We start from the raw sequence: 13,696 nt of genomic DNA on the forward strand, positions 1-13,696 counted from the left end.
GAGATAATGCAATTGAGATGCTAGTATAATAATAATAGTGGAACAGTGACAAGGATTGTCACAGAAGCTAAAGAACTGAGCGAAAACTTCCCCTGTAGTCAACTGACACATCTGATATGATGAAACACACCTGGTGCAGGGGGATTCACCCCAACAGTTGGAACTGGTTGCTGTTGCTGCTGCTGTTGCTCCACTTGTTGTTTCTGCTGCTCCAGGGTCTGAATCTGCTGCATAGCATGCTGAACGAATGCTTGGTGTTGTGCCTGGTATCCCTCATATGTCTGCTTGGTGGCTGTTGTGATAGGAGTGATAACAGCAGCATGCTGAGTAATAAGTGCTGCCTGATATTCTGACCATGATCGTGACGGGTTCTTCAGCTTCTCTACTACTGAGGCATCAAAGTAGTTGTTCTTCGATTCCCAGAGATTCAGCAACTGAACAGAAAGAAAGAAGTAAGCCTTTTGGAAAAAATTATGTACAGGAAAAACGTCTCTTGCAGGAGGTGAGTTCACACCAAAGTTCATGAACAATGTTTTTAACATTTTTTGAACTAATGGCAGACTTCCGTCATTCATCCAAACATCCACATCTACCGAGCATCATGCTGAAGCTTGTAGTTCTTTCAACCACCATGAAGGTGCACCATAAGAGACAAACTACATAACATATTATGATGATGATTAATCGAGCAATGGTGGAATGTCAGTAGGAGAAATGGAGTACACCGTGAAAACCTACCACTAAATACAGTCTTTGTCCACCACAAATTCCAGTTGAACCTACCAGGATTCGAGCCTGGGTTATCAGTGTGGAAAGCCGATGGTCTAGTCATTCGGCTAACAGTGCACATTTGTTTCTTAACATAATTTACTTAATTTCTTTACTTTCCTAACCACACAAAAATCAAAAGTTAGAAGTTGTAACATGGATCTATAGAAAACGTAATTACAATAAAAGTTATGAAACTGGTCAGCTCTGTATCTTGGCAACTTACTTCAATTGGCTACATTTTTAAGGAACCAATGAATCACAGTTTAAATTATATGTGGACATTCCTCTGTAAGTTGGTGTATTCTGCAACATGCCCAGAATTACAGAAGTTTTGCTATATAATATGACGTTAATTATACTTGACCATGTAATTTTTTTAGAATATTGCAGTGAGATTATTTCTGCATGAGGCTGTACATATTAGAAGTCCAGAACCTTTCCATCTGATTACGATAATAACATCCTTGCTCTTAGTGGGTGCTATAAACCATTTTGTGAAAGATTACTAGTAACATCCTTTCATCCTTCTATGTCTGCCTCCTTTTCTTTAAATAATAACTTGAAAAATATTTTTAACTCGTGACCATTAAATGATTAAAATAAGTTTGTAACAGCTGTTGTGGAATGACGAATCTCCCCTCCAGTCTCAAGACATATAGACTGTTCTACCTATCACATTCCTGATGCTACCGTGGCAATTACATGATGTTGTCTGTTACGACTCATTTTAATTTTGCATGTGGTCTGCCTGTTGCCTCTCATAGTTGATTTTTCTTCCCTAATTGTGCCAGTGGTTTCATATCATTTGCTGCTATAGTTATATTTCCAAATGTTACTTTCTCATATATGTTCTAATAGCCCAAAAAGAGGGTCTCTCATATGCAGAGTTCAAGCTACTGTTTTCTTATGTTTCTTTTGTCTTACCATTTGTATTGGTAGCAATTTTTTAATCTCGAAATCTATTTTTTTGCACCATCACAATACTTCACATTATGTAGTGAGAAGGCTCACTGGTAAAGTACTGAATTCGCAATCAAGAGGTCCCAGATTCAAATCTTGGGATTGGCCAATCTGATCTGTGTTATTGGTGGTTTCCTCCTCGATCATAAAATAATTAGAAATGTTTTGCCCAAAGTACTGATAGGATTAAAGAGTGATGTGACCACTCTGAACTCGCCAAATGAATCATCAAGTTCTTGGTGCTCTTTTCAACAATATGTATGTGTGAGCACAGATTTCATGTACTTGTTTTCGCCAAAGGCAAGTACCAAACCAGAGTGCATGTGCAGGCCAACCTGACGCTAATACTGAGCAAAACTAAATGTGTTATGAAGAAACTGATTTCAATGACAGAAAAGTATTTAATTAATAATACATTTGTCACCTTCATTCTAGTCACATTTTATAACTTACTTACTCATTAAGCGTGAATATATTATTGTTCCTCACAATGCAATTTAGTCCTTACAAAATAAATTTCCCCTGAAAGTCTTAGGAATTCTAGGTATTGGCGGCACTATGGATAATTGGAACATAAGAAATGGTACATCTGAAGATCTATCAAAAGTGTATTTTCGGAATTCGTTGAAACCTAGAATTAAGTTTTTCTTTCGCGTTATTTATTCAAAAGTGTGTATTTTGGGGTTTCATGAAGAAGTATAAAGAAATGGTGTAAAAAATTGGAAAAATGAAAACAATTCGCATTATCCAATCTCGTAAATTTCTTGGATTTCTAGTTATAAGGTATATCATTAATAATTTATTTTATACAGATAGAGGTGAAGACGTTTGAGGTGGGCAGGGCATGTAGCACATATGGGGGAATCCAGAAATGCATATAGTGTTAGTTAGGAGGCGAGGGAAAAAGATCTTTGGGGAAGCCGAGACGTAGATGGAAGGATAATATTAAAGTATGGATTTGAGGGAAGTGAGATCTGATGATGGAGACTGGCTTAATCTTGCACAGGATAGGGACAGATGGAGAGCTTATGTGAGGGCAGCAATGAACCTATGGGTTCCTTAAAAACCATTTGGAAGTAAGCAAGTAAGTAAGGGGTGACAAAATTCAGTTACCTTGTTGAGTTTAGTTTGCTGGTCCTCAGTGATTCCAATAGAAGAGTTGCAGAACATTGGAACCACAACTGCTTCTAATGCTTTCTTTAAGTCCTCAGCATTCTTCCTTGCACTGGATAATAATAATAATAATAATAAAAGTAAAAGTTGTAAACACCCCATTCTTTCACATAACATTTCTGATTAATTATTTAATTATGATTCTTACTGAAATCTGCAAGAAAGAGATATACGGCAAACAACTATCATAGTTCACCTTTGCTAGAGCATAAGTATACTAAAAAAAAAAAACCCGCAACCCCCCCCCCCCTTTCTGCATAAATATTTTTTTTTTCTATCTATTCTCAACCTTATTTCATAGTAATAATTAGTGACCAGTACACAAAGCATTTTTTTAACATATAATCTAGTCCATTTAATTTTTTTAAGATTTGACTTTGAGTTAACCACTATTTTATGCTACAATATATATGAGCTCTAATTAAAGTACTGTAATTTTTTCAGCAAAAGTTTGTCATTACTATAAACCATTCACATGGGAGTTCACACTGTTCTGTACACGGATTTTCTTGAACTTTTATGAGGTCACTCTACATAGATTGAAAAACAATATCCATCCAAAAAATCCCGTCAAGTGGATCTTTCACCTTTCCTCTGGGATAGTGGCTTTTGAATTTCCTTACAGCCCTGGTTAAGACTAAGGCAAGAAAATGTTAGAAGTGATCCTGTAGTTTAGTGGATAAGGTGCAGGACTGACAAATCATTGTAGGGTTCAAAGTTCAAGTTAACCTGTCATTACAATGTTTTTATTTTAATTATTCAATAATTCTTTATTTTCACTTTTCTTTCACTGTATTTTTTATAATTGATATACTGTTGCCAGTTCCCTTTAGTATTATATTTTATTATCGTACTATCATGGAAAGATGATATCCAGTGAGAGCATACAAACATCAACAGCATCATTAAATGACGATCTTATCCTAACAGGAAATGTGACAGTATAACAAGAGAAAGATGTAAGTTGTGAAGAGAACATTTTTAAATATATTAAATTAAAATAATACAGCTGAGAGTGTAAATAAATATGTCACATATTTCCATGCCATCCATAATATCGTGTTTATCAACCTTAACAACAGCGCAAGTTTCTACTTGCCCTTTACTCAAAGTTTTATCTTCAATGTGTCCACGGACTTATTGCCATCATGCTCCTTAACTGTTGTTTTGATTATCACAAACAAAACTAGCAATCCTTAGCATCTCTCGTTTATTTATACAGAATCTGCTAGAAAAGATTGTTTAAAAAAAAATGGTTCTGGAATTCTAATTATCTAGATTAAAACTGTAATTGAAAGAAAAATTTAGACTAAATAATATTAAAAAGTAAAATAAAAACTGACTAGTAACAAGTAGGCTAGAATCACCAACCTTACGATTACTAATCCAACATCTCATCCACTACTGAACCACATACAACTAACCTCCATAATTTACGTCATAAGTTCTGTTTCCAATTAGTGGAATCGAAAAGTCTGCAACTGCTCACATCTAGTGGAATCAAACTGAAGCGTATTGCAGTATAAAATGGATTGCATAAAGCTTTAGTACAGTTATGCGATGAGACGGAAAGAGAAGAAATACATGTATAAAACAAGAAAAGGAAATAATGGATTCATGATAATTTTAACTAGGGATATATGTGGAGAATTTTCCACTTTATTTCACTACATTCTGAGAGATGAAACAAAATTCCGTTTTATAGCGCTTCTTTGGATTTTAATTTTTACCTCACGTTTCCATTAATTTACTTTTTTCTGTCCAAGTATTATCAGCGGAATAATTATTACAGTACTTTTGTGTTTTGTCATACATTTTTCTTCGTCTATATTATTAAATTGCAATTTTTTATATAGCCTACATATTATTTCAGCAGTAAGTTTCAATAAACAAATATGCTAACAAAAATGGATATGGCTGAAATGTTTCTTCACAAAGCCTTCACGAGCACAAACAATCATATCTGAAACAAGAAATTCTTTTCCAGCAGTGGAATAAATACCATACATAAGCAAATACTCTGCACATATTTTTTCCTGAATTTAGCGAAGAAAAACGTTTGAAATAAGGTTAGTACCACTTTCCCCCCCCTCTCTCTCTTTTTTTTTTAATTTTCTCTTCTAAAATTAGAGTGCACAGATTATTCGCGTACATACGGTATTCTACCTCATGAATTCTATTCAATTCAATGCGTCACTTTCTGCTATCTTCCATTTAAATACATTGTAAAGAGAAATTCTGTTTGATTCGATTCCACTAAGTGGGAGCAGGCTTTTCAAAGGGCTATAAGGAAAGTCAAAATCTAAGAACTTGAAAATTAATGGCCATTCGCCAGCGTTTTCAGATGGAAATATATTAAATATATTTTCTTCTATGTATTAGATTGACCTCATAAAAGTTAAACAAAATCGGTTTCTGGAACACTTTATCAGTTTCAGCTCTAAAGTTCAGGCTGATTAAAACTGATATTCCAAGTGTCTTGTCGATCTACCAATATTTCATTTTCATCTTTATCTGTAATTGTACTATATCTGAAAAATAATCTGATGTTACACCAATCTAAATAAATTCTCATACTGTTTCAATCTGTATTCTATAATTTTGTTGATACTGCTTTCAATATTTAACTCATCTTGTATTCGTTTAGTTCAAGTATCTCATAGTCTGATCTGTCAAAAGTTGTAATTTATTTTTGCTGCCACTTTGTTTTAAACATTTGCTGGTGAAAGCCTATACTTCCATGATACTCCTGGGATAAACTAACTCGGAAATATTTAATATAAATGCATGCTCTGGGTGAAAAGGATGTCCATAGGTAGTTAGAAATATTTTCGAGAAAACATTTTTTCTAATTAAGAAATTCTAAAAACTTGTATTCTATAAAAACTTCTAATCCAAACTTCAGAAGTACCACAATATTTTATACAGTATATCTAATAAATAAGTTAAAGATGATGATGATGTGGTGGTGGTGATGATGATGACAGACCATACAAATTCAAATCACAATTCACTGACATGTATATATGTGGTGCAATTACACGTTTTTTCAAATTCATCTAACAGTGGAAAGTGATTAAATTAATTTTAAATTCTATTTATGAAACCATACCTTTGAAATACAATATATGCAAATAATCCTTTAATAAATTTTAATTAAACACTATAAGGCAACTTACCAGTGATGCAAAACATCATTCACTAAGTAGATTATATGCAGTTTCTGTGTGAAAGGAGCCCCTGGACTAATCACCCTGGAAAATAAAAACTCGTTTGAGTAAACATGCAGTCTAGCTAGACAGAAGCCAAAGAACATATGTTTGTGATACAATGACATAAAGACAAAGTATGCACAAATAATTTTAAATATAATATAGAAAAACATTCAATAATAACTTCCATTAGATATAGGAAGATCGTGCAATATCACCTCTTCAAGTAACAAGCTCATGGTAAAAGAAAAGCAAAGCACGTGGACACAACTATAAAAAAAATTACGTTTGATACCAGGTTAATATTAAGCCGTAAATAAAAGTAGGCCTAGGAGATATTGCACATTTTACAATCACATGCACAACTAATATTACAAATCAAAATTAGCTAGCCCTGTCTTAAATATGAAGTGACTTAATTGTATTATTGCATTTACATTCCTCTCCACCTAATCACTTACTGATGACATTCAAACATTCACAATCAATGAAAGCAACATTATAAGACATCCAAAGGCTGATGTGTGACCAGCACGTACTTTTTTAGTAAATATTGTGCTAGCACTTGATCAGCTTTTGTAGAAGTAGATCTTTGTAGAATCCATCCCTTCCCTGAGGAGATAGAATCTTTGGTACATGAATCAATAATAGGTTGTAGCACAGAGTCCAACTCTGTAAAACTTATCCCAGCCTCATCAGCAGCTTGCTGGAGGGAATCTTGTTGAGCCTTACGCAAGGCATCTTCAATCTGCCCTTGTTGTTGCTGCATCAACACCTGAAGCAGGGAGAACCCAAGTCTTCAGTCTGAGTGAAAACCACATCTTTAAAACAAAATCTATTACTTTTTATCAGAATGGTAAGATATATTTATATTCATAAGCTGATGACCTTAATAGTATTAACATGAGCTAGTGAACCACAACTTCATAAGTAAATTATGTGATTATAGCAGAATTCAAGGGACTCCTCCAAAGAATGAAATAAATGAAAGAATTCACATGAGATTGTAACAACTTGAACATCTAAGAAATTAATAAACATCTCATACACACGTGCAGTACAAATAGCGCAGAAGAGAATTTAAATTATCAAAATACAATAATGATCTTAGTCGATGATTACTGAAAGCATGAAACCAAACAACCTTCACTTTATTCTTTGCACAGTTCTCAATCCCACATCACATGCTTCTGCAATCGTTTCTTGCACGGCAGTGTTCTGTTCAACATTTTTAAAATAATTATACACCTTAAACACTATTTCCCGCACCTGCCCGTGCAGTACTTGTCTTTTAACAATCTTTCCTTCCATTTTTTTATCACACACAAATATGTAAATAGCTTATGCCAATGCCAGTTGTGTGAGTATGTGGGTGTGAATAGAGATTTTGTAAATAATAGTAAATACTATGCTGGCACTATTAACATAGATAATTGTGGTCGAAATAACAAAATATAATCAGATTTAAGTCATAATTATCATGGACATAAGACAACAAAAAAAAACACGTATAAGCTTATTCCAATGACAGAATAATAATGTTAAAATATAAGCAATAATACACTGTGAAAGTTTACTGAACAAAGTGCACGCACGCACACCCAGATTTTTCACATTGTAGTTACTCCAATGGAATGGGATTCATGAGACAACTAAGACAATGAACGCAAGTAAAGTTCTTATTGACTAAAAGACAACATATCTGAAAGTCACTGATTTTTAGAAATTAGAAAAAAATTAAAGAATAGAACACAATGAATTTTACGAAAAGCTTCTCAGAAACTCTGAGACACTGCAATTATCTTATCTGAACCCCATTCCTGACCATACCGTGTGCTGTGCTGCCAAGTTCTGTTCACTCTGTCGAATCTGCTCCTGCAACTGGTTCTGCTGCACAATGAGTGAATCCACAGTGATGTTCTGGGAGGCAGCAACCTGCTGCTGCTGTTGTTGCTGCTGTGCAACCACAAGCCACTGTGCTGCAGTCACAGCAGCTGCAGCCAGGGACATTGGAGTAGAGGCACCAGTTGCTGCTGACACCACAGGACTGCCCATCATCATAGGAGGCATGGTTCCAGCCAATGAAGCACTTGCTGGAGCCATCCCACTATCACGGGCTGCCTTCTGCTTTAAGACTGACGACACAACAAAACAGCACACAATTGCAAGAAAGCAGAAACGTGTCAGTTCACAATGATGCAAAGATGTGACTATCTTATCAAACTTTATTGGCTGTGGTTAGAACTTTTAAAAATCCTATCCAAAGATACTATACACGACCAAGGTTCTCATTTGAAAATTCAAAGTTGACCCTGATTATTCCTACTTCCAGTTTGTCTTGGAAAATGAAAGTACCACATATCGATTATTTAATACAGTGAAACTTCCCTTAACAAATACTTCTAAATAGTGGACACCTTTCAATAATGGTCATTTAAAAATTCCCCTGCAAAATAACATTAGCGCTTATGAGGAAGACTCTTCCTAACAGTGAATATTCTCAATAATGGATGTGGACACAACAAAATAGGTATAGGTGAATAATTTTTCTCCTTATAACAGACACAGATTCAAACAATCTGAGAAATTTACTTAAGATCGCATTCTCCTTTCGATGTCTCCTAAAGGTCGTCAAACTTTGTGGTAGGTTGGCAGTCTCCTTCAACCTTGACAGAAGGGAGCGGTTGTTTACTGGGAATCCACTCCAATGTCGCCTGTGGGAACTCTGGGCTGAAGCAGTGCACCAGTACAGATTTTCCGTTACAATTAAGCAGTTGTTTCTGTCTTTGTGTAATCTCGAGTTTCAGTTCTTACGCAACTTGATTTTCTTTTAAAATGTCTCAAATGCATAAAAGACTGACATTAATTGACAAAATCGAGGTCATACTTAATTCATAATGGAGATGCTAAGGAACTTACAATGATTTGAAAGTAGAAATTCGTCTACAAACTAAGCTTCAAAGAGCTGATAACATTTTTGAGTGGGTTTCCTTTTCTTAATGGAAGTTTTCCCCAATGACACCAAGCTTTTATTGACAATAAATATGTGGACCTTTCCCACACCAGATGAGTATCACCACTTCCTGCACTTTATGGGATTCAGATTCAGGGAGATTTTGAGAAGTACTGTTCAGTACACACAGCTCACTACTTACGCCTACATGTAGAGAGTTAGGAAGTTTTTTTTAATTTTTACCTGACAAATATCACACACTTTCAGTTGAGACAACAAAATCAATGTCCTGCAACTTCAATTTCACTAAAGATAGGACGTGTCACATGCCACAAAGACATTCTTTTTTTAAATTCGTAATTTTATCGCGAGTTACAACACACACCTAGTGCATAACTGGTTTATTTTTACGTTACTCATGATTTATTTATTTTACTAAGTATTCTATAAAAAAATCCGGCCAAATTAAATTATTCTCCGCAAACAATACATGAAAGAGTGAGGTTCATTAGTTTGGTTTATTCACTTTACTCACTTCCTTCTTCTAACAAAAGAACATCTTTGTGTGAACATAAAGGTCTATAAGCAATTTAGCAAACCCTCCTTCGGTGCCAGGTCACAAAAAACAAGCAGTTCGTGAGCAAAAGTTACTTCTTTAAATAAACGCCTTCAATTGTTCCAATTGTTCTACAGAAATATGTTTGGTACACTGTTATGTCCAATACATATAGTACAAGAAATGTTTGGAATTAGGAACTTTCCCTAACATCTGCAAAAGGGCTATGGTGAAACTCATACCTAAACCTCACACTCAAGACAGATTTAGCATCAAATCATTCCGACCCATTTCTCTTTTATCTGCAATGGGAAAAGTCTTAGAAAGACTTCTTAAAGACAGAATAAAGTACCATTTATATAAGAACCAACTACTAAATAATAATCAATTTGGCTTCACACCTAGTAAATCAACGGAAGATGCTGTATTAGATGTTACACAATGGGCACAAGATGTTCTCGACAGAAAAGAAATAAGAATATTAATATCACTGGACATCACAGGCACCTTTGACAATGCATGGTGGCCTAAAATTCTGCACCAACTAAAAAGAAACAAGTGTCCAAATAATTTATGTCTTAATTCTGAATCACTTCAGTAGACGTTGAGTACAACTACAAATAGGAAGCACCACTGTCATGAAGAGCATTAACAAAGGATGTCCTCAGGGATCTGTGTGCAGCCAAATTTTTTGGAATATTCTGTATGAAAATATGCTCTAAAAGCCTCTTCCTGAAGGATGCCAATTGTTCGCATATGCCAACGATGCTTTATTAATGTGTAAAGCTAAAACTATACCGATCTTGACTTGAAATACCAATTCAGCATTATTTGTCCTGTATCAGTGGGGTTGTGAAAACAAGCTTCAATTCAATCCTTGGAAAAAAACAGCTGTGATGGTCACTAGGAAATGCAAAATCAATCTGCCATTAATAAAAATGAACCAAGAAAATATAAAATTAGTTGATCAGATGTCTTATTTAGGTGTAGTCCTTGATAAGCACTTGACATTCTGACCCCATCTTGAATATCTAGCTGCTAAATCCAATACACTTCTTAACAGACTGGCCTTTGCATCACAACCAACGTGAGGACTAAACTCAAGTGTGTTAGGAATTATATATAGAGGAGCAGTGGAACCTCTAGTACTATATTGCGCTTCAGCTTTTCGAAAATGCTTCAGCATGTGTTGGGCTCAGAATAAATTAATACAAATTCAACGGGTTTCGTTTTGAGCATCATAAAAGCATACAGAACCATATCTACGGATGCAGCATTAGTGATTGCAGATATCGAGCCCTTACACTTGACTGAAACAAGTAAAACAGAACTTACATTACTTCGAAAGGAGTACACATATGAGGATACACTTTTAAAGATGGAGGCTGAGAAAGTGGCCCATTTCTTAACATCTGGACACCCAGCTTATTTTTATGACTTCGTCAAATACACCAGTTGCATGAGTAAGCACAATGTACAGATCAAAAATATCTAAAGAAAGTGCTATTGATCAGGTCGGATGTGCTTTTGTTGTATACTGCAGGCCAAGAAATGTACACACAGAGGAACAAACTTTCACCTGAATGCTCCATTATGCAAGCCATGTTATTAGCTATTAAGGAGGCACTGACATGGACTAAACTTCGTAATTATAATTGTTGTATTTACAGTGATTCTCAAACAGCCCTCAAATCTATAGATAATAAGTTTAACTTAAATCCTCTGGCAGTGGAAATCAGAAGAAATTTAATACCTTGTGACAAAAACATTTGCTTCTCATGGGTGCGAGGACACAGTGGAACAGCAGGAAATGAAAGAGCTTATGAACTGGCAAAAAGTGCTGCAGTTTCGAACTTCAATTTCACCTATAGTCTGTGCCCTTATTCATATGCGAAAAGAAAAGTAAATGAAAACATAATGAATAGGTGGAACAATCAGTGGCTATGCAGTACAAATGGTTCAGTTACGAAAGAAATCTTTTTTCCTAGAGTCGACACTCGCTTAAACAGCAACAAAATTATACCGGCTTTTATACTAACGCAATTTTTATCCGGTCATGAAAAATTTGGGTCTTATTTAGAACGATTTAAATTACATAAGAAAAACCACCCTTTGTTTCATTGTCCAGTATTCGAAAACAGAAGATTTATTTTGGTCGAACATTTACATTTTTATAATGTAATATATGACAAACCATTACTCAATGTGGCTAAACTCCAGAACATGGATTGCACCCTTCCCCTCTACCCCCACCGCACCTACCTTGCAACTAGCTACTTTCCTTGCAGACTCCTCCCTCTCTCGCGTTCTCACGCTTCATCTCGCTCCGCAATCCATGTTCTAAAATTTTCCCCTCAATGTGTTCAGAAAAACATGCTGCTATAAACAGTTTTGTAATTTTATATGTAATATATTTAAGAACTTGTAATTAATTCAAATTAATATAGTAGATATGTGTTAATTTTAAGTAGCAAGACTGGATTACCCACGTCAAATGAATTCCTATTATAGTAACATAAACTATCAGTCTATAACTTTAATCCTAATGTTCTTTCGGGTAAAATAGGGTTCAACAAATTGTATACTCAAATAAATAAATACATATAATACTTACTTGCCTGCTCTGTTGTGACTTTGTACTGGTAATAATTGAAATGTTCACCACCAAACAAGAAACCAAATTTTGGATTCCCTTTTTGTTTGTTCTTTGTCATTTGCTCAAATTCTGGTCCATTACGAGCAACGAACTGGGCTAGCTTATCTATAATGTTGCGTAGTTCTACTTCTGAAATAAAAAAAATAAGAATAAGTACAGAATATATCCCATATACTTCTATCAATAAATTTACAGCGAAATACCGGGAAAATCTGAAAGACTGGTGCAGCTAAGCTCTTTACAAAGTACCTATCCAATGCGCATGCCATAGGAAGTGGGCGACGGGAACCGGCCGCTACACCGTTCTTTCAAATTATAGGGAAATATAATTAGTCAATTCACTCTCAAAGAAATTGAAGTATAATATAAAATTGTAAACAACCTTTAACTAGGGCCTAATGTAGAATAAAAACAACAAAACAGCAACTGAACTGTAAGTTCTCCACACATACTTTCAATTGGAATTGCTCATAAATATACCTGTATATTAAAATCACATAAGAGTAGCAGAAAAGCGAAATTTGTCTTACAATCTTACTCTATAATGACCTAATAAAAATGTATTAGAATCTATAACACCATAACAACAAATTGTCTATGTTTTTTACTTTTTTCCTCCGTGGCCCCTTCATAAAGAAAATTCACCTTGACGTATAGGTCCTAACAAAATGCCAAAACAAATTAAACCGAAAATAGACTATATTATAGACCAAAATTCCACAAACTTATCCCATTTAATCTTACATTAGGGATTCGTTTCATAGCTTATTATTATCATTACCACTGAATCTTATAAAATGATTATCTTCTCTTCACTTTACGCATGTTATTGAACTAAATTCTTTTTTTTAGCAAGACATCATTCATACACAAATTTGTGAATACAAGCTTAAGCTACAAATAGGCTTATATTGATAAACTTAACTACACTGGTACCTTGAGGTGGTTTAGGAAGTTCCATTGTAATATTAGCTCTTCAGAAACAGCAGAATGTTTATTTAATATATTATAACAATTAAAATGCACTACTTTATAGCACTTTATAATTATTTAACTACAACACCATAGTCAACACATTTTACATGACGGCATCCATTAACGCGTTATCGATGCTGCTGTCGGCCTCTGTTGTCCGGGTCTAAAGTTAGGGTCAACGAGTTAGAAAGAGCCTAACTCGTTGGCTTGTCTATGCTCGTTGGTTAGGGTCGTACCAACGAGATCTCTTTCTAACTCGTTGGGTCGTACAGTCACGAGTTGTTGAGGGTACTAGGAATAATAGACTGTGCCGGTACTATTTCACATTATCTGTAATGGGGCGATAGTAGCGATCCTAGTGGTTAGTAACTATGTATGGATGCATATTTCGTACATATTGAACTTCGTGACTGTATATACTATATAGACTGTGGTCGTAC

The 13,696-nt window shown here is 34.9% G+C and overlaps 1 protein-coding gene across 5 annotated transcripts in view; it reads right to left on the reverse strand.

Moving 5' to 3' along the window:
- Window positions 1-13,407, reverse strand: part of scaf6 (SR-related CTD associated factor 6) — a 45,034-nt gene extending 31,627 nt beyond the window's left edge. For 3 of the 5 annotated variants that reach the window (XM_069847177.1, XM_069847178.1, XM_069847179.1), the window contains exons 1-7: window positions 13,218-13,407; window positions 12,240-12,410; window positions 7,947-8,251; window positions 6,656-6,891; window positions 6,084-6,158; window positions 2,845-2,956; window positions 131-434 (exon numbers count right to left, since the gene is read on the reverse strand). In XM_069847177.1, the coding sequence (XP_069703278.1) occupies window positions 131-434; window positions 2,845-2,956; window positions 6,084-6,158; window positions 6,656-6,891; window positions 7,947-8,251; window positions 12,240-12,410; window positions 13,218-13,242 (1,228 nt within the window). In that variant the 5' untranslated portion in view covers window positions 13,243-13,407. The remainder of the gene's footprint in view (window positions 1-130; window positions 435-2,844; window positions 2,957-6,083; window positions 6,159-6,655; window positions 6,892-7,946; window positions 8,252-12,239; window positions 12,411-13,217) is intronic. The other 2 variants (XM_069847180.1, XM_069847176.1) reach the window with 1 other exon arrangement.
- Between the last annotated feature and the right edge of the window lie 289 nt (window positions 13,408-13,696).

This window comes from Periplaneta americana, chromosome 15, assembly GCF_040183065.1.
Source record: "Periplaneta americana isolate PAMFEO1 chromosome 15, P.americana_PAMFEO1_priV1, whole genome shotgun sequence".
Lineage (NCBI taxonomy): Eukaryota > Metazoa > Arthropoda > Insecta > Blattodea > Blattidae > Periplaneta > Periplaneta americana.